Source organism: Colobus angolensis, unplaced genomic scaffold, assembly GCF_000951035.1.
Source record: "Colobus angolensis palliatus isolate OR3802 unplaced genomic scaffold, Cang.pa_1.0 Scaffold56, whole genome shotgun sequence".
Lineage (NCBI taxonomy): Eukaryota > Metazoa > Chordata > Mammalia > Primates > Cercopithecidae > Colobus > Colobus angolensis.
The window spans coordinates 5,011,599-5,032,819 of record NW_012119154.1 but is presented as its reverse complement, the minus strand read 5'-3'; the positions used below and the strand labels follow the sequence as shown (position 1 = coordinate 5,032,819).

The window sequence follows — 21,221 nt, the reverse complement described above, 5'->3', positions numbered from 1 at the left end:
GCAAGCTCCGCCTCCCGGGTTTACGCCATTCTCCTGCCTCAGCCTCCCGAGTAGCTGGGACTACAGGCGCCCGCCACCACACCCAGCTAGTTTTTTGTATTTTTTAGTAGAGACGGGGTTTCACCATGTTAGCCAGGATGGTCTCGATCTCCTGACCTTGTGATCCGCCCGTCTTGGCCTCCCAAAGTGCTAGGATTACAGGCTTGAGCCACCGCGCCCGGCTCATCCCTCCTTTTTCTAGCCAACTGAGCAGCTCAAGATCAGGGAAACTGCGCATTTAGGGCAAGATCATTAATCATCACAGTGTAAACACAATCCTTAGCTTGCTCTAAAGCTCTTTCCAGGGGAAGGAGGACATTAATATAAATGAGAACCTGTACATTTACCTAAAACTCAGCCCTGCTATACCATCCCCCAAGATGGAGAGAAAACCTGAAGTCCAGCAGTTCAGCAAGGGGCACCCACAGAGCACGGGTGGAGGGCCACGGGCCAGACACAAGCTTGAATGGAAACTGTTTCAGGCCAGGTTTTATGGTCTTCATCTGGTTCAATAAGAAATCCTTGTGCAACTGGCCGAGTCAATATTTTATTAAAAAACGCATAAACACGTGTACAATGGTAACAAAGGCGGAGACGGAAAGGAGACGCGAGATCTCCTTAGGGACAGGCTAACCACATAGTGTTTCTACAGGCACGCCTCGCTTCAGGAAAGAGGGTATCTCTAAGCCTGGATTGACAAGCTAGATAAATTAGGAGGGGGCTTTGTTTCTTAAGGCGCTTCACTCCCCCCTGAGGAGTGAGGTAGAAGGGATTTAGGCAGGAGTATTCACAAACCCCTCCAGCTGTGCTAAGTGGGGTTCATCAGTACCTGAGGTGGTTCTCGAAGCAGGAAGGCAGAAGACAGATTTCCCTGGAGGCTGCTTTCCTTTTCCAGAAGGGGAGGAATATTCTCCCCGGAAGGCTGGAGGAAGAGTTTCCGGCTGGCTCAGGAGCTCAGGGAGCTGGCTTCCTGGGAGAGCAGGAAGAGGGGGCAGGCCTTTCCTGGTTCCCACCAGCCTGACAGGACTTTGGCACAGGAACACAGGTCCACAGGCCTCGCCTGGAGTACACATCCTCTTCTCTGCAAAGCTCCTGAGGGGCCCAGGGGTTGTGGCCTCATCAGACGGCTGCATCTTGGGAAGGAAATGGCGAAGTCAGGACAGCTTGCCAGGGATGTGGTCCACCCACAAGCCACACTCCACAGGTTGGACTCCAAGTTCTGCTCGGGGGGCACCTCTGTCCTCCACCCAGCGCCGACTTTCACTGAGACTATTCTATTTTTTAAAAATGCATTTCCAAACAAGAAAAAACTTCGGTAGCACAGAGGAGACTGCCATGCCCACGCCCCACACCTCAGTCTTACCTCAGCAGTAACCTCCATAAGCCCTTTAGTTGTTTCTTTTGGTGATTCTTCCATAATTTAAAAAACCAACTTATACCAATATTTATAGATTTAGCCTGTTAGACATCACCTATTAACTTCTTTTTCCCCCTATATTCTCTACTTTTAAAAATCATTCTTTTTTTTCTTAAACAGCTTTACTGGGATATTTTAATAATTCACATACCATACAATTCTCCCATCTAAAGTGTTTTTCAGTATGTTCACAGGACTACGCAACCACAATTTTAGAACCTTTGCATCACCTCAAAAAGAAACCTCATCCTCATTAGCAGTCACCCCTGGGTCCCCTCCCCCAAGCCCCAGGCTGCCATAGGTCTACTTTCTGTCTCCATGAATCTGCCTGTTCTAGACAATTTTTATTAGAGGAGTCCTATACTCCATGGGCTTAGTGTAGGATTCCATGAGTAATGCCCTCAAATAGGAGGCACGTTAAATACACTGCCCAGTCATGCCATGGACTTAATGCTGCAACCCATGGAGCCACTAAGAATTCCTAATGATGCTGGGAAAATGTTTGATAGGTGGCTAAGGAGGAGAAAAAACAGGTTATGAAACAGCACATGAAGTTTGATCCTTTTAATAAAAGCAACAGATACGTATTTTTTCAGAGAGAAAATACCGAAAGGATAGACACTCAGTGCTGCTTCTGGGTAGTGTGATGACAGATGGCTTTTTCTTAATTTTTTAAAATACACTTCTCTTTTTTTTAGAGACAGAGTCTCACTATGTTGCTCAGGTTGGTCTCAAACTCCTGGGCTCAGGTGATCCTCTTGCCTCAGCCACCTGAATAGCCGATACTACAGGTACATACCACTGTCCCTGGCTCAGACGGTTTCTATTAAAAATATGTTTTTATCTGTATTTTCTAAAAACCTACATTTTATTTTTGTCATTAGGAAACTTAAGAAAAAGCTGGCCGGGCGCGGTGGCTCAAGCCTGTAATCCCAGCACTTTGGGAGGCCGAGACGGGCGGATCACGAGGTCAGGAGATCGAGACCATCCTGGCTAACACGGTGAAACCCCGTCTCTACTAAAAATACAAAAAACTAGCCGGGCGAGGTGGCGGGCGCCTGTAGTCCCAGCTACCCCGGAGGCTGAGGCAGGAGAATGGCGTAAACCCGGGAGGCGGAGCTTGCAGTGAGCTGAGATCCGGCCACTGCACTCCAGTCCAGGCGACAGAGCGAGACTCCGCCTCAAAAAAAAAAAAAAAAGAAAAAGCTGGCTGGGTGCGGTGGTTCACGTCTATAATCCCAGCACTTTCGGAGGCTGAGGTGGGAGGGCTGCTTGAGCCCAGGAGTTTGAGACCAGCCTGGGCAACATGGTGAGATGCCATCTCTAAAAAAAAAAAAATTGAAATTAGGCATGGTGATGCTGCACACATGTAGTCCCAGGTACTCAGGAGGCTGAGGTTGAAGGATCACTTGAGCCTGGGAGGCAGAGGCTGCAGTGAGCTCTGATTGCACCACTGCACCAGCCTGGACAACAGGGCAAAACCCAATCTCAAAAAAAAAAAAAAAAAAAAGAAAAGTAAAGAAAGAGAGAAAGCAAGCAAGAAAGCAAGCAAGAGAAAAAAGCTTGGCCACCCGAGGCTGAAATGCTAGGGCATCCTTGGATGTGTGGAGATGGACATGTGAGGGGAGATTCTGGGGCCACATCTCCCCCTTTGCCGGCCCCTGTGCTCTAATACTACTTCTAAAGTCCCCTTGGGACACAGCCTTCTCAACAGCAGGGTTTGTCCCTATGGCTGAAGTCAAGAACAAGCCATCCCCTGTTCCTGAGAGATCCTCTGTGCACAGATTACCAGAACTCACCTGTGGACTGGGTTACACACGAGATCTTGTAGGACAGCCATATGCTTGCCATGCAGAGGAAGGTGGCCATGAAACCAAAGCTCTGCAGTGGAGAGAGGGGAGAGGAAGTTCACGGGCCGTAGGGCCAATGACTCGGGCAATCCTGTCTGCTTCTCATCTCTGCGCTTGTTCCCTTCATGCCTCTGGCCAGAAAGGAGCTTGGAGAGTCATCTAACCCGACCACCTCATCCTGGATGAGGTGCAGAGAGGAAGCCCCAAGAGGCCCAGCCACTGGCCCCGGTCCCCCAGGTTGGGCCAGGTCAGGGCTGGCAGCCAGGCCTCTTGGTCTTTTGGCAGCCTCAGTGCCTGGTTTGGGTTTACATTTATAAGAGAGCTGGGGCTAAGCCAATGGACTTGGATTATCCTAGACCAGTAGAGAAGAAAAGGGTGAAATTTTAATTTGGGTCTAAAAAATCTGAACGTTCACATGATCTGTGGTATAGTGGCGTTGTTCGCATTTCATTTGTAATGGTTTTCTGTTCCGTTCTGGCTTTACAGCCGTATAAGAGCCGGAAGTCGAGGCCTTTACATCTAGGTTTATGTTTACAATATTAGACTAAACTAAGTTAAGGCAGCAGCCTTTCCCTTTCTCAGGGTCATCCGGCGCTCAAGTGTGAGGAAGGCTGACCTAGCGCAGCCCCCTCACTTGTAGATGAGATTCGGGTGCTGGGAGAGGATGAGCGCCTGTGGGGAGGCTCATCAAATGGTCGAGGGAGAGGCAGTAGCTTCTTCTGGAATCTCTGGGCTTTGAAGCCTGCAGCCATTTTCCTTGCTTGTGAACAACACCGGGAGCCGCAGTGGTGAAAACGTACTGACCACTTTACTACATCCCTACCAGGGTGCAAGGCCCTGTGGGCGTAGTGATTCCTTTAACCCTCACAACTCAGCTGGGCGGGAGCTACGACTACCCACCCCTGCTCCTCCATTTCACAACTAAAGAAACAGAGGTACAGGCGGTGAACTATTTTGCCTACGGCCACAGAGCCAGCAAGGGCCAGATATGGGATGGGAGCCCAGGGAGCCTGACTCCCGAGTCCGCGCTCTGTAGTACCCAGTGCCTGGGTATTCTCGGGCCCACGTGACGGCCTTCACTTCACTACACCAGCACTGGCATCCGGTGAGAATGGCACAGAGGCAGCTAAAGGGTAGGGTTTTCAACAAGGTTTCGTTTTCTTTTCAAGCCCAGATGCTGCTTTACATAAACAGCTGCCCCCACTTCTTCCCTGGGCTCCTTTTCCTGGGCTCCTTTTGTACCAGTTGTCTGCAGCACATAATTAGCCTATTAAGAGCCTGTCCCGGCCTCTCATTGTCTGTTCTGCACAATTAGCACATTATATACCATCCCAGTCTCCAAGTGTCTGCATTGCATAATTGAACAGTTTATTATATCGCTACAGAATGCTATTCTAGACTATAATGCCTTGTTTGCTAATTGTTTCATGTGTCTTGTGTCCTAAGTTAGATGACCACTTTCTTTTTCTTTTTTTTTTTTTTGAGACGGAGTCTCGCTCTGTCGCCCAGGCTGGAGTGCAGTGGCCGCATCTCAGCTCACTGCAAGCTCCGCCTCCCGGGTTTACGCCATTCTCCTGCCTCAGCCTCCCGAGTAGCTGGGACTACAGGCGCCCGCCACCTCGCCCGGCTAGTTTTTTGTATTTTTTAGTACAGACGGCGTTTCACCATGTTAGCCAGGATGGTCTCGATCTCCTGACCTTGTGATCCGCCCGTCTCGGCCTCCCAAAGTGCTGGGATTACAGGCTTAAGCCACTGCGCCCAGCCTAGATGACCACTTTCTTATAAGCAGGTACTATATTTGAAAAATTTCTTCTACCTTCCTCATAGCCCATGTTTGGTCCTAGGCACAAAACAGCATATGACGAATGTTAGCTATAGACATTCCAGGGCTAAACAGTTACATGCAACCTGAATTACCAAACACAGTGGAATCTCCCCAAGTGGGCCCAGAAACATAGTGGGCACAGGTCTCCTGCGTGGCTCTTCCAGCACCCTGCACTGTAGCTGGGCAGGTATTAAGCTGCAGGGGGCAACCATCCCTCTCTTCAGAGAGGGCAGAGAGAGGGGGCAGAGGGGTGGGGCGGTGGGCTGTGGGAGGGCCATGTGGAGCATCAGTGTTGGGAGGTTTGGCCACCCTCTATGGTGACCTTCTGCCCCCATGCTGACCTTCAGAGGACAGACTCCATCCCTCAGTGGAACTCCAGGAGCCAACCCACTCCCAGGCCAAAGTCTGGAAAATTTTGGTAATATGTGTAAGTGAAAGACAATGAATGTCACATACAGAAAGAGCTTTTCTTTTTCTCTTTTTCTTTTTTTAAGACACGGGGTCTCAGTATGTTGTCCAGGCCAGACTCGAACTCCCGGGTACAAGCATTCCTCCCGAGGGCCTGGGACTACAGATGCATGCTACCACGTCTGGCTTGAGAGAGCTTTTCGTAAAACTCATTTTTAAAATCTTGTCTACTCATCAGTGAAGCAAATCAGTGTTGGCCCACAGGTCACTGAACTATAAATCAGAATCAGATGATTAGCTAAATCAGAAATCAGATGACAGGAATCTATGAATCTTTAAAAAATAGTATATACATCTGTATGTATATACATATATATGTATGTATATATCTCACAGGACTGTATTTTTGTATATTTCCATCTGCTTCTATTTATGGCTATCAGATGGATCAATTTTTGCTTCTGAAAGATACAGGAGTATTATTTCCTGGCCTGAATACTGTTAAAAATCAGGAATGGCAAAGCTCAGGCTCATGGCATATATCTCTAATTGATCATAGTACATTTCCCACTGGGCCCAAAAGAGGTCCCAGAATCTGTCTCTGCATAGTGTTGAGGCAGCCAACGAGCAAACGATCAGAGTGGGTGTGTGAATTAAAACCCGCTTGGCCCCCTGATTTCAGCAGTGGCTGTAACAGGGAGAGGCCTGGGCTGCTGGGGCTCTGTGAATTTGCCGGCAGCCCTGACAATCCACCTTCTGGGACTAGACGCCTCCACTTAAGGCTCTTTGAAGAGAGCTGATGACTGGATCAAGGTAGGTGTTGATTCTATGAAAGGAATGCCCCAGAAACCAAACCCTTCTCTTCCCCCATCGGGAAGAAAATGAGCGTTTTAAATATGAATTCATTCCTAAAGGCTCCCCAAAACATCCTCACCGCTCCGGCTACCAGTCCGCTCTGATTGTAACTCTTGGAAGCTGCCACGATGGAGGCGATGAGGAGGAGCAGGGTACCGATTAAATAGTGCAGAAGTTCCTGGGGGCAGAAACAAAGCAAAGAAGTGGGTAGGGTGGTCCATTCCTGGTTCGGGAAGAGCAACTGGGCATCAGAAGAGATGAAAAGAAAGGGAGAGAGTGACGCTTCCTCTTCTCCCTTGCAACACGCAGATGGGATGAGCAATGCAGCTTGCAGGCAGCCAACGTGGGGGCTGAACAGGAAGAGGCCAAGCAAGACAGAAGTGATGCCGGGCAGGTGGGAAGGGAAGAGGACAGAAAGAAAGGAAGCTTCTGGTGTGAGCAGAGATAGCCACTAAGGACTCCTCTCTACTCCTGAGAGCAATACGTGGACAATGCCTTAACCTTTGGCTAAAGCTACTAAAAGGCAAACGAGCTTCTTGCAACTTCCCGGCTGGAGAGTTTAAATGAAGCTCCAGCTCTGAGAAGCAAAGTGCCTTAGAGATATTTGCCTTTCTCTTCTGCTTCAGAGGAAGTTCTGGGCTAACAACATGCTGGTCTTGTGTGACTGACTGGAGTGTCTGCCCACTATGTGAATGGCCCCGAGTGTGGACCTGAGAGGTGTTCATTCCCGGGGCCTGTCAGACTCAGACTCTAGAATGAGGTCAGTGGCACTTCTGTGATTGATGTGCCTGTGGATGTGTGGTGGCAGCTGGTTTTCTCACTCCTGAGCCTTCCTGCCCGCCCCCCCGCGCTTTTTTTTTTCTGTAGTTCCCTCTTCTCTTTTCTCCAGAAGAGTGCCCTCCTGGCCAAGCTCTGCCAATCCACTGGCAGGACTAGTTCCAACTTTGCTTCTTGCCTTGGCCCCTGGGCCGTGTATTTCCTCCACACTCACTCATCACGATGAATCAGCATCCTTGCAGGCCCTGGATGAGACCAGGCCTTTCAGTAGCGAGGGAAAGCTTCCACCTCATGCTCTCTCTTCCCCATTAAACATCAGATCAGAGAAGAACTGAGGCTGGGGGCCACTTCCAGTGCTTGCCCTGAATCCAGGGTGCGTCCATTTTCAGTTGTCTTCAATGAGAATTTAGAAATCATTCCTTCATGAAGTTTTGTCCCTTAGGGCAGGCAGCTATTAAATTTTGGAAAAGCATTCCAATTTAAAGCTGTAGCTCCTCTCAAAGCTATGTAAAATCAAAGACCCTGGTTTCTCCCTTAGTGACTAGAAAGGAATATCACAAGATAGATCACAGAGATTTTAACTAAAGAGCAGATGAGTAACTGCAAGTTCCTCACCTCCAAGATTCTCACCTATTAAGACAAAGGAGGATGACATGGGGCAGAGAAAACCTACTGGAGAGAATCCTAACCGGAAGTACCTACACAGTATCTCAACCAGAAATGTGTGGCTGAGTCTGTCCTTCCAACTTTCACTCCCCACGCAGCCCACTCTTGTGCTTGTCGCTGAGCTTCTGTTCTCTCCTTTGCTTGTTCAGTATCTGCATCGGGTAAGCTCCGGAGAAATTTTGTTTTCAAAAGAAGCAGAAAAAATGCCATAACTTTGAAAGGGGCCTTAGAACTTGGAAACACAAAGGAAATTTCTCTCAAGATAACAGTGGGTAATATGTTAAATGTGAACAATTAAACAATCTAATCAAGATGCAGGGGTGGTCAGATTGGATTAAAAAAACAAAGCAAAACAAGATATAACTACAGTATGTGCTGTCTATGGGACAGAGACTTTATATTCAAAGATAAGGATATGGCATGCAAACGACAACCAAAAGAAAGCCAGGGTGTCTGTACTGCATCAGACAAAATAGAATCGAACACAAAAAAAGTTACTAGAAATAAAGAGGGACATTTTATAATAATGAAAAGCTGAATCCATAAGGAAGCTCTAACAATTATAAACATATGTATACCTAATAAAAGAGCCAAAACACATGAAGCGAAAAATGAAAAAAATGAAGGAGAAAAACAGACAATTCAAAAATAATAGTTGCAGAATTCAATATCCCTACTTTCAGCAATGTATAGAACAACCAGGAAGAAGGTCAACAAGGAAACAGAAGATTCAAACACCACCATAAAATGACCAGACCTAAAAATCCCGTATAAAAACTCTGTCCAACAAAAGTATAATATACAAACATACAACGTCTAAAAGTACATCCTTCTCAGATGTACACAGAACATTGTCCAGGATAGACCACATATCAGACCATAAAACAAACTTCAATAAAGGTAGAAGGACTACAAAACATGTTCTCTGAACACAATGGAATCAAATTAGAAATCAAGAGCAAAGGGAAATCAGGGAAATATATAGAGATTAAACAACATATTCCTAAATAATGAATGGATCAAAGAAAAAAAAATCATAAGAGAAATTAGAAAATACCTGGAGATGAATGAAAATGAAGACATAATATACCAAAATTATGGAATACAAGTAAAACAGTTATCAGGGGGAGATTTATAGCTGTAAATGCCAATATTAAAGGAGAAGGAAGGTCTCGAATTAGATGATGACCTTCCACATCATCTTAGTCTGTTTTGCATTGTTTTAATAAAGGAACACCCATGGCTGGGTAATAAATAAAGAAAAGATGTTTATTTGGCTCACGGTTCTGCAGGCTGTATAAGAAGCATGGCACCTGCATCTGCTTCTGGTGAGGGCTTCAGGGAGCTTCTGTTTCCTGAAGTAAAGGTGAAGGTGAGCAGGCATTTACACAGCAAGAGGAAGGAAGCAAGAGAGAGAGGGGAAGAAAGTGCCAGCCTGTCTTTAACAATCAGTTCTCATGGGAACTAACAGAGCAAGAACTCACTTATTACCACTAGAACAGCACCAAGTCATTCATAAGGGATCTGCCCCCATGATCCAAACACCTCCCACTAGGCCCTACCTCCAATACTGGGAATCAAATTTTAACATGAGATTTGGAGGGGACAGATATCCAAACTATGTTATACATTAAGACACTAGGAAAAGAAAATCAAACTAAACCTAAGGCAAGCAGAAGAAAGAAAATAATAAAGATTAAAGCAAAATTTGTTAAGATAATAGAAAAGCAATTAAAAAAATCAGTGAAACCAAAAACTGGTTCTTGAAAAGATCAACAAGATTGACAAATCTTTAGCTAGACTGATCAAAGAGAAAGAAAGAGAGAGAGAAGATGCAAATGAAAGAGGAAACATTACTACTGCACTTACAGAAATAAAAAGGATATAAGAAATACAATAAATAATTGCATGCCAATACATTCAGTGACTTAGATGAAATGGACAAATTCCTAGACATATATACTACTAAAATTGACTCCAGAATAAATGACACAATCTGAAAAGATGGTAAAATTAGAGTTTGAATTAACAATAAAAAAAATTACCCACAAGAAAAGCCCAGACCCAGATGGTGCCACTGCTGAATTTTACCAAATATTTAAGGAATAATTAATATCAATTCTGCACAAACTCTTTCAAAAGATAAAAGAGGAGGGAATATTTCCTAAATTATTCTGTGAGGCCAGTATTACCTTGATACCACAACCAGATAGACATCAGAAAAAAAGAGAACTACAGACCAATATCTCTTTTAAATACAGATGCAAAAAAATCCTCAACAAAATATTAGCAAACTGAACATACCAGCATATAAAATGGGTTATACATTATGGCCAAATGGAATTTACCCCAGGAATGCAAGGTTGGTTCAACATATACAAACAAATCAGGCCAGGTGTGAGGGCTCATGCCTGTAATCCCCACGCTTTTGGAGGCCGAGGAAGGAGGATCACTTGAGCCCAGGAGTTCAAGACCAGCCTGGGCAACATAAGGAGACCTCATCTCTACCAAAAACAAAAAAAAATTAGCCAGGCATGGTGGTGCACACCTGTGGTCCCAGCTACTCAGGAGGCTGAGGTGGGAGGATCGCTTGAGCCTGAGAAATAAAGGCTGCGGTGAGCCATAATTATACCACTGCACTCCAGCCTGGATGACAGACCAAGATCTTGTCTAAAAAAAACAGAAACAAAAAAACGAAAAACAATGTAAGACACCATATTAATAATGGGAGAAAAACTCAGCACCTCAGTAGATATGGAAAAAGCATTTGACAAAATCTAAGACTCTTTTATGATAAAAACACTCAACAAAGTAGTGCTAGAAGGGAACTTCCTCAACCTGATAAAGGGCTTCTACAAAACACTCACACCCAATGTTATATTTAATGATGAAAGAAGGAATGCTTTCCTCCTAACATCAGGAAAAAGATAATGATGGCTGCTCTGCCATTTCTATTCAATATTTGTCTAATTTATTCAACTAATTTCTTGCAATAAAGCAGGACAATGTTATGGCATCCAGATTATAAAGGAAGAAGTAAAAATATCTCTATTTGTAGATCCTGTTTATAGAATATCCTATGGAACCCAGTAAAAATATATTAGAAAAATATATTAGACCTACTAAGTAGTTTAGCACAGTTGAGGACACAAATCAATATGCAAAAAGTAACTGGACTCCTGTGCACTTGCAACGAACAATCTGGAAATAAAATTAAGAAAAAAATCCATTTAAAATAGCATCAAAAAGAATAAAATACTTTGACACAAATTTAATTTTAAAAGTTCAGGCCAGGCACAGTGGCTCATGCCTGTAGTCCCAGTATCTTGGGAGGCTGAGGCAAGAGGATTGCTTGAGCCCAGGAGTTTGAGGATGCAGGGAGCTATGATCTTGCCACCGCACTCCAGTCTGGGTGACAGAGCAAGATCCTGTTTCAAACAAAACAAACAAACAAAAAACACTTTTACTATGAAAACTACAAAACATTGAAAGAAATAAAAGATTATCTTAAAAAATGGAAAAAATTCCCATGTTCATGGATCATAAGACTTAATATTATTAGGAGAGCAATATTCTCCAAATTGATCTATGGATTCAACATAATTCCTATTATAATCCCAGCTGATTTTTACAGAAATTGAAACCCTGATTCTAAAATTCATATGGAATTGTAACGATCCAAATCAATTCTAAAAAAGAAGAACAAGGGCCGGGTGTGGTGGCTCAAGCCTGTAATCCCAGCACTCTGGGAGGCCGAGACGGGCGGATCACGAGGTCAGGAGATCGAGACCATCCTGGCTAACATGGTGAAACCCCGTCTCTACTAAAAAAATACAAAAAACTAGCCGGGCGAGGTGGCGGGCGCCTGTGGTCCCAGCTACTCGGGAGGCTGAGGCAGGAGAATGGCGTGAACCCGGGAGGCGGAGCTTGCAGTGAGCCGAGATCCTGCCACTGCACTCCAGCCTGGGAGACAGAGCAAGACTCCGTCTCAAAAAAAAAAAAAAAAAAAAAAAAGAACAAATTGGGAGGCTGCATATTTCCTAGTTTTACAACTTACTACAAGGCTACAGTAACCAAAATAGCATGATAATGGCATAAAGATAGATATGGATCAATGGAATAGAATTGAGAGTCCAGAAATAAATCCATGTATTTAATGTTCAACTGATTTCAACAACGGTGCCAATACCATTCAATGGGGGAAAGAATAGTCTTTTCAACATATGGTGTTGGGATAATTCGATATCTACATGCAACAGAATGAAATGAATCTTTACCTCACACCCTATGCAAAAAAACATTAACTCAAAATGGATCAAATATTTAAATATATGAACTAAAACTATAAAACTCTTGGAAGAAAATATAGAAGTACATTTTCACAATTTGAATTTGGCAATGGCTTCTTATATATAAGAAAAGCGTGAGCTAAAAAAAAATAGATAAAGTGAATTTATCAAAATTAAAAACTTGTGCTTTAAAGGACACCATCAAAAAAGTGAAAAACAACAGAATGGGAGAAAATATTTTCAAGTCATATAGCTGAAAAGGGACTTTTATCCAGACTATAGAAAGAATTCTCACAACTCAATAATGAAAAGACAAATAACCTAATTAAAAAATAGGCAAAGGACTCGAATAGACATTTCTTCAAAGAAAATATACAAATGGCCAAAAGCACATGAAAAGATGATTAACATCATTACTCATTGGAGAACTGAAAATCAAAACCACAGGAAATAACACTTTACACTCACTAGAATGGCTGGAATCAGAAAGTCAGATAATAAGTGTTGGCAAGGATGTGGTGAAATTGGAAGCTTCATCCACTCCTGGTGGGAATGTAAAAGTGCAGCCACTCTGGCATACAGTCTGGCAGTTCCTCAAACAATTAAACACAAAGCGACCATATGACTCAGCAATTCCACTCCTAGATATATACCAAAGAAAAATGAAAATATGTCCACACAAAAAACTTACCTATGAATGTTCATAGCAGCACTATTCATAATAGCCAAAAGGTAAAAACAACCTAAAGGTCCACTGATGATGAATGAAAAAATGCAGTCTGGTCTATCCACACAATGGAATAATATTTGGTTATAAAAAGGGCTGGCATGGTGGCTCATGCCTGTAATCCTAGCACTTTGGGAGGCCAAGGTGGGAGGACTGTTTAAGGCCAGGAGTTTTAGACTGGCCTGGGTAACACAGTGAAACCTCATCTCTGTAAAAAATGCAAAAATTAGTCAGGTGTGGTGGCATGCACCTGTAGTCCCAGCTACTTGGGAGGCTGAGGTGGGAAGATCACTTGAGCCTGGGAGGTTGAGGCCACAGTGAGTCGTGATCACGTCACTGCACTCTAGCCTGGGTGACAGAGTGAGACCCTGTCTCTAAAAAGAAGAAAAGGAATGAAATATGATACATGCTACAATATGGATGAACCATGAAAACATTCTGCTAAGTGGAAGATGCCAGTTACAAAAGACCACAAATACAATTCCATTTACATGAAATGTCCAGAGTAGAAAAATTTTAGAGACAGAAGATTAGTGATTGCGTAGCACCGGAGGGATGAGTGTTAGGGAGGTGACAGCTAAAACGTATGGAATTTCTTTCTGAAATGATGAAAATGTTCTAAAGATGACTGTAGTAATGGTCATACAACTCTGGAAATATACTAAACTCCATTGAATTGTACCCTTGAAATGGGTGAGCAACACAGCATGTGAACTGCATCTCAATGAAACTTAAAAAAATAATACAGTGGGAAGAAAAAGTCTGGCAACTTCTGACTGTCTCTTCAGCCCCTACTAGTCCCTTTTAGCCAGAAAATCTTATCATTCGATCCTCACAACAGCATCAATACCCTTCCTTCCATGTTCCTTTTCTCAACTCATACACACAGCCATTCTCTGTTGCTTGAGAAAATAAGCACGAGGCAATAGTCACAGCCTTCTTGTAGCTGGAAAGTGAGTTTTAAAAACCAGCAGGACATCAGGCAGAGATGCTCACCAAACAATAGGAAATTCAGGGCAGAGGCAGCAAAGAATGGGTAAAAGAGGTGAGATGGACAGACGGGAAAAACTCTGTCAGGTCTCAGTACGCCAGCTGACATCCTGACTTGTGCATGAGGAGGACAGGGCCAGGCCACTCTCTTACCGACAAGGGCCAGCTGATACAGGTGAGCACGCGGTAGAAGCGGAAGAGGTGGACCAGGTAAAAGGCGAGGATCATTATCAAGTCGCAAATGGTGACCACTTCAAAGTAGCTGTAGGCGCTGTAGTTTTTGGTCCACGGGGAGCTCCGCACGCAGATGAAGGCAATCAGCAGAGTGACCTGCCACAGAAACAGACATCAGAGAAATGCTTGCCCAAGACGGGCACCCGGGGAATAAACAACAGAAAACAAACCAAGCATCCCCCGGCAGTCCCAAACTGAAGAACTGCTATTAATACAATTCAGGTTATTTCCACACAAACTGGCTGGAAGGTTGGAAGAGTGCAACTTCATGTGGTACACACTTTGAAAACTACATGCTGGCTATGAACACTGATGACGGCAGAGACTGACTTTGTCCTCTCTGAAGTTCGTTAGATTGTGCTGGCAGGAAGCCCCCTCAGAAACAGCAGGAAAACAGTAAAATAGAAAAGCAGAACCATCCCTTTCATCTGCTGGATATCCACAGAGCAAAGCAGACAGCGTGATGGTGACCTGGGGTTTACATATTAGGTCCAATTGTATGAAGTTGCCAATATTTGATGGTTTTTCACCTACAAAGATGGCAATTCATACCTTACAGCTGTCGGCCAGGCGCGGTGGCTCACGCCTGTAATCCCAGCACTTTGGGAGGCCGAGACGGGCGGATCACAAGGTCAGGAGATTGAGACCATCCTGGCTAACACGGTGAAACTCCGTCTCTACTAAAAAATACAAAAAACTAGCCGGGCGAGGTGGCGGGCGCCTGTAGTCCCAGCTACTCGGGAGGCTGAGGCAGGAGAATGGTGTAAACCCGGGAGGCGGAGCTTGCAGTGAGCTGAGATCCGGCCACTGCACTCCAGTCTGGGCGACAGAGCGAGACTCCATCTCAAAAAAAAAAAAAAAAAAAAAAAACACAACATACCTTACAGCTATCAACTGACAGATAACAAGTTATCATTTACTGATGTCTGACATACATGATCTCACTAAGGCCATGCAGAACCCTGCCAGGTAGACAAAATCATCCCCGTGTTCAGAAGGGTAAACAGGCATGCAGGTTCGATCTCAGACCAAGGCTATCTGGCTTGTAAGCAGGAGAAGTGGGATTTGAATCCAGATCTGTCTGACTCTAAGGACCATGCTTCTCCATGTCAGATGGAGTTCTACCTCCCAAAAGTGTAAGCTCTCATCATAACAAGCCGAGAAAGGTGGACGGGTTCTCAACCGTGCGGGAATCCTGTTTAAGAGATGAGGCTGCTCACCATCAGGGCATGTGGTGAGAGCTCACTAAGAAATATAGCAGCACGAGTGAACATGCTTAACAGCCTGCTACTGGATTAATAATCAGATGAAATATTATTAGCAATGCATGAGTACAAGAGAGTAGAATGAGTAAGAGTCTGAGCTTCTGTGAAGGCCACTCAAAGAGAAAACCTGTCTGCTCCATGTAGGGGACAAACCAGTAACACACAGGGTTCAATGTGTGTAAAATCTTAGAATCTATTTTATTTATTTATTTATTTATTTGTTTGTTTGTTTTGTTTTTGTTGTTTTGAGATAGGGTCTGGCTCTGTCTCTCAGGCTGGAGTGCAGTGAACCAATCTCAGCTCACTGAGACGTCTACCTCCTGGGCTCAAGCCATCCTTCCACCCTAGCTTCTCAAGTAGCTGGGATTATAGGCGTGTGCCATCATGCCTAGCTGATTTTTGTCTTTTTAGTAGAGACGGGGTTTTGCCATGTGGCCCAGGCTAGTCTCAAACTCCTGAGCTCAAGCAATCTGCCCGCCTTGGCCTCCCAAAGTGCTGGGATTGTGGATGTAAGCCATTGTGTCCAGCCAGGAATCTATTTAAAATGTACAACCAACTTAGGAAAAAGATTATGTGATACTGCCTCTTTCCTATAGAGGAGTGATTTTTTTTTTGACATGGAGTCTCACTCTGTCGCCCAGGCTGGAGTGCAGTGGCATGATCTTGGCTCACTGCAACCTCTGCCTACAAGGTTCAAGTGATTCTTGCCTCAGCCTCCTGAGTAGCTGGGACTACAGGTACGCACCACCATGCCCAGCTAATTTTTGCATTTTTAGTAGAGACGGGGTTTCACCATGTTGGTCAGACTGGTCTTAAACTCCTGAACTCGAGTGATCCGCCTGCCCCAGCTCCCCAAAGTTGCTGTGATTACAGGCGTGAGCCACCGCGCCTGGCCAGAGCAGTGATTCTTAAAGTGTGTGTGTGTGGGGGGGGGTATGTGAATGGGTGTGCGATTTTGTGTCCTATGGGACATTTGGCAACGTGTGGATATATTTTTGGTTTACACAATTTGCGGGGATGGGGTTGCTACTGGCATTTAGTGGGTAGAGGCCCAGGGCGCTGCTAAACACCCTGAAATAAACAGGAGAGCCCCCATAGTAAAGAATTACCCAGCTCCAGCCTCAAGTGTGGCCCTCAACTCCAATACTATTGTTGAAAAACTGCTGTAGAAAATGTCAGTCTACAGTGAGAAGTAAATCACAAAATGGGGCCTGGCGCAGTGGCTCACGCCTGCAATCCCAGCACTTTGGGAGGCCGAGGTGGGTGGATCACCTGAAGCCAGGAGTTTGAGACCAGCCTGGGCAACAAGCAAGACCCTGTCTCTACAAAAAATACAAAAATTAGCTGGGCGTGGTGGCATGCACCTGTGGTCTCAGCGACTTGGGAGGCTGAGGTGGGAGGATGAATTGAGCCTAGGAGGTCGAGTTGCAGTGAGCTATTATTATGTCACTGCACTCCAGCCTGCAAGACAGAGTGAGAGTGCGTCTCTAAAAAATAAAAATCAAATCAAATCACAAAATGGATCTAACCCCAGTTAAAACAGTTGATGCTGAAATGCTCCTAGTTTCCAAAGCCCCTTGTGGCTAGCCCACTACCAAGATCCTCAGCAACAGGTACAACAGCTAAAAGAGGACTCATCCGGAAGCCTGAAGTGGGCATGGAGAGTGCTCTGCTTACCAGATCAAAACAGAAGAGTGCGGCTCTGACACGAAGAGTCCCTCAACATTTGTGCATTTCCCTTTGCTAATGAGCAACGCCAAGTTTTTCATTTTTTCAGTTCCTCTGAAGCTAGCCAGCCATGGTGATATAATGATTCACACCTCTGCCTTACTCAGAAATGTGCATGATCACCAGGGCTTTGCTGCTACGTCAGTCTTACTTCCAGGCCACACCTACACGGGGAAGTCTAGGGGTCTTCCCAGCCCCACACTGACCTCCTCATGAACTCAAGAAGTATTATTCAAGGTATGACTGAAAATGTAGATAATGTGCAATTATGCAGTGTGATTCCTAGGTAGAGAGGCAATTTTGCACCTAGTTTAATGCAGAGATTAAAATAATTTTCCAACTCTTCATTGAAGACCAAGTTAGCTCTTCATCATGGTGACACAGGGATGTGGAAGTTCCCCAGCGAACAAGAGGGGCCTGTGCAGGTCGTCCGGCTCCGAGCTTCCAGGGCTGAGTACTGTGTGATAGGAAGTGCATTCCTGCTCTGTTAGAAACATCTCAAACCTCCCTGGGAAACGTGCTCATGAAATAACACTTCCTGAATTCGGTTCACTTGGCCTATGGCCGTCTACCATATGCCTTTCTTTAGGAAAGCCCAATTTTAGAAAACCTAATTTAGCCAGAGTATGGTGTGTGCTTATGCATGCTCCTAAAAGCTTCCTTTTTACCCAGGGATTCATTCATTCCAAGTTTAAATAGCCAGCATCTTAGCCAGCACATTAAATTAAAAAAAAAAAATTAAATTTCACTGACATCAAACTTTTCAGAAATCCTTCTAAAGCCAGAAGGTAACTTCTGCAAATGCTGGGGCCCCCTGAATTATTTAGAGGCTTAATTCCTGGGTGACAAAATAATCTGTACAACCCCCTCCCATGACACGAGTTTACCATACAACAAACCTACACGTGTACCCCTGAACTTAATATACAAGTTGAAAAAAAAAGGAAAGGTGAAGTAAAAGAAGAACAAGAACAGTGGGGAAGAGGCGCTGGGGTGTTTATCCTGCTCTCCTCCCACCAGCTCCACCCCTCTCAGGTGTCTTCATGTTCCCAGTTAGAAAAGCAAATGAACGGCCGGGCGAGGTGGTTCACGCCTGTAATCCCAGCACTTTGGGAGGCCGAGGTGGGTGGATCACGAGGTCAGGAGATCGAGACCATCCTGGCTAACACAGTGAAACCCCGTCTCTACTGAAAATATAAAAAATTAGCCGGGCGTAGTGGCAGGCGCCTGTAGTCCCAGCTACTCAGGAGGCTGAGCCAGGAGAATGGCATGAACCCCGGCCTGGGCGAAAGAGCGAGGTTTCCGTCTCAGAAAAAGAAAAAAAAAAAGCACATGAACAAACACGCCTGAATTGAGAGAGGACTGGAGGTAGGGGTTCCAACTTGAGGACCGAGTGAAGCAGCTGGGAGGCTCCTGGAAGACAATGCTTCTGTGTAGAGTGACTTCAAAGTGATGCTGCCCAAAGGGTTCACTTGCCTCTTAAGGTGCCTTCTAGCTCCTCTCATAACGGTTATTTTATATTGAACTGTCATAACAATAAAATATCTAACATAAACGCCCAGGAGTTTATTTTATTTCTTTTATTTTTTTGAGATGGTGTCTCACTCTGTCGCTAGGCAGGAGTGCAGTGGCAACATCTCAGCTCACTGCAATCTCCAACTCCCTGATTCAAGGGATTCTCCTGCCTCAGCCTCAGGAGTAGCTGGGATTACAGGTATGCACCACCATGCCCGGCTAATTTTTGTATTTTTAGTAGAGACAGAGTTTCACCATGTTGGTCAGGAGGGTCTCGATCTCCTGACCTCGTGATCTGCATGCCTTGGCCTCCCAAAGTGTTGGGATTACAGGCATGAGTCACCAAGCCCAGCCTATTTTTTTCTTTTGAGACAGAGTCTTGCTCCAGGCTGGAATGCAGTGGCACAATCTCCACTTACTGCAACCTCTGCCTCCTGGGTTCAAGTGATTCTCCTGCCTCAGCTTCTCGAGTAGCTGGGACTACAGGTTTGCACCACCACGGCCAGCTAATTTTTGTATTTTCAGTAGAGATGGGGTTTCACCATATTTGTCAGGCTGGTCTCAAACTCCTGACCTCAAGTGATCCACGCACCTCAGCCTCCCAAAGTGCTGGGATTACAGGTGTGAGCCACGGTGCCCAGCCATGTCCAGGGGTTTAAAAGTAACACTGCAAGAGCCCTCAACTCAAAGCAAGGGTCCCACAGACCAGCCATGACACCACAGAGTCACTGGAATTAGAATTCCAGATCAAAAACATCACTCCCCAAAACCTGTGTCCTTTCTGACTCCATTCTGTCAGAATTCTTACTAGAAAGAAGAGATTATTTTTTTGAAGGAGCAGAGGGTTTAAATTTCACAAGAGATGAAGCAAGCTCACATGATCTGAGACAGTGCCGGTCCCCTGAGGACTCTGGAACCAATCTAGTCTGGTTGCAGCTTGAGTGGACACCTGCAGCCGGCCAGGTGCCAGAAAGCTGGCCCAGGTTCTCAGCCTCGCTGAGTATCCTTCCAGAAAGAAACGAGATTTTGATGTCTAAGATGAAAAATCTCTAGAGAAAACTCAAGAGGCCGTTTTCAAGAGATGCCTGCTCCTGAGCCGGGCTGGGGGGGTGTCTGGCGCTCTCAGGACCCTGTCTCCTGCCACCCATGCTGGGGAACATTTCCTCAGCAGACCTGAGCCCTCGTGCCTCTGCCAGCTCTGGTCCACTGAGTGTGCCTGTGTCTGGCTAACGACGGCACCCAGACACCTTTTGTTTTGGCAGCCCTGGGCTGGATGCTGGTAGGTCACCCAACCAACCCCACTCTCCCTGCATCTGACCTTGGAATGAAACTTCAGTGAGAGAAGGCAGGAGGCGGAGAAGTAACTGATGAAAGCCAACATCAAAAGTCTCAGACTCAACTCTAAGAGGCTTTCCAGGAAATCCCCAGGATATGAAAGCCAGGCTTGTTCAGAAAGTCAGAGAAGCAGATGAGGATGCAGTGCCTGGAACCTGCATTTGTAAATGCAAGTGGGCCCATATTGGTATGCTCCCAACTTTGGCTGAATGTTGCACTGAGTGTAAGGAGATTTACCCGTGCCTCCCTGTTAAAGTCATCATCATCTAATAGCCTTTGTGCAATCTCACTAACACCCACTGGCTGAGAAACCTGCCCCGTGGCTTCCTCTAGGTCCTATCTCACTCACCAACATCAGAATCTTGCCCCAGGGTCCTGCCCATGGTCCTATCCTCCCCAAAAACAAAACATAGTTCTGTTTTGTATCTACAAATGAAAATACCACAGAAACCCGAGGGAGGGAGAATAATCTAGGAAATATGTCAGGGGTCCTGAGCTCTAGGACTTGGGCAGGTCAGTGATGCCCCACTGGTTTCTGAATGTAACTGCACAGCAGAGTCACCTGTTTACAGCGTACCGAAAACCAGATTCTGTTTGTCCACGCTGGGGTTAACTCTGGAAGGACATAAGAATCTGGTAACAGCACTTGCCTCTGGGGAGGGGAAGTGATATGTAGTAGTTTTAAAAATCCACTTATTTTGTTTTCTTACATTGTAAGAATCACATATTAAGTTTCAAAAAAGCAGTTTTAAAATGACACATCTTAGAGATCTTTAATGTCATGCAAATATAATTTTACCTTTTTCTTTTCATTGGCTATATACTATTCCCCAGTATGGCAGTGGCTTTATTTAACCCAGGGTTTCTCAACGTTGGCATAACTGACATTGGGGGCTGGGTAATTCTTTGTTGTAGGTGGCTGTCCTATAGGTTGTCTTATCACAGCATCCTGGCCTTTACCTACGAGATACCAGCCTTTACCCACTCACCACTTGCAACAATCAACAATGTCTCCAGACATTGCCATAGGTCCCCTGGGAGGCAAAATTCCCTCTGGTTGAGGAGACCTACTTAATCTTTTATTGGTGGGCATTTAGCACATCTCCAGTTTTTCATTAATACAAACAACCTGGCAAAGAATTAGACGTACTTCTTGGTAACTGTATGAATATTTCTTTTTTTTTCTTTTTTTTTTTTGAGATGGAGTCTCTCTCAGTCACCCAGGCTGGAGTGCAGTGGCGCAACCTCCACTCACTGCAAGCTCCGCCTCCCAGGTTCACGCCATTCTCCTGCCTCAGCCT

The 21,221-nt window shown here is 45.2% G+C and overlaps 1 protein-coding gene across 1 annotated transcript in view; it reads right to left on the bottom strand.

The window, feature by feature from the left end:
* Positions 1-567: 567 nt before the first annotated feature.
* Positions 568-21,221, bottom strand: part of CMTM7 (CKLF-like MARVEL transmembrane domain containing 7) — a 69,026-nt gene continuing 48,372 nt past the window's right edge. The window contains exons 3-6 of the mRNA XM_011961625.1: positions 13,997-14,173; positions 6,474-6,572; positions 3,256-3,337; positions 568-1,172 (exon numbers count right to left, since the gene is read on the bottom strand). Of these exons, the coding sequence (XP_011817015.1) occupies positions 1,159-1,172; positions 3,256-3,337; positions 6,474-6,572; positions 13,997-14,173 (372 nt within the window). The 3' untranslated portion in view covers positions 568-1,158. The remainder of the gene's footprint in view (positions 1,173-3,255; positions 3,338-6,473; positions 6,573-13,996; positions 14,174-21,221) is intronic.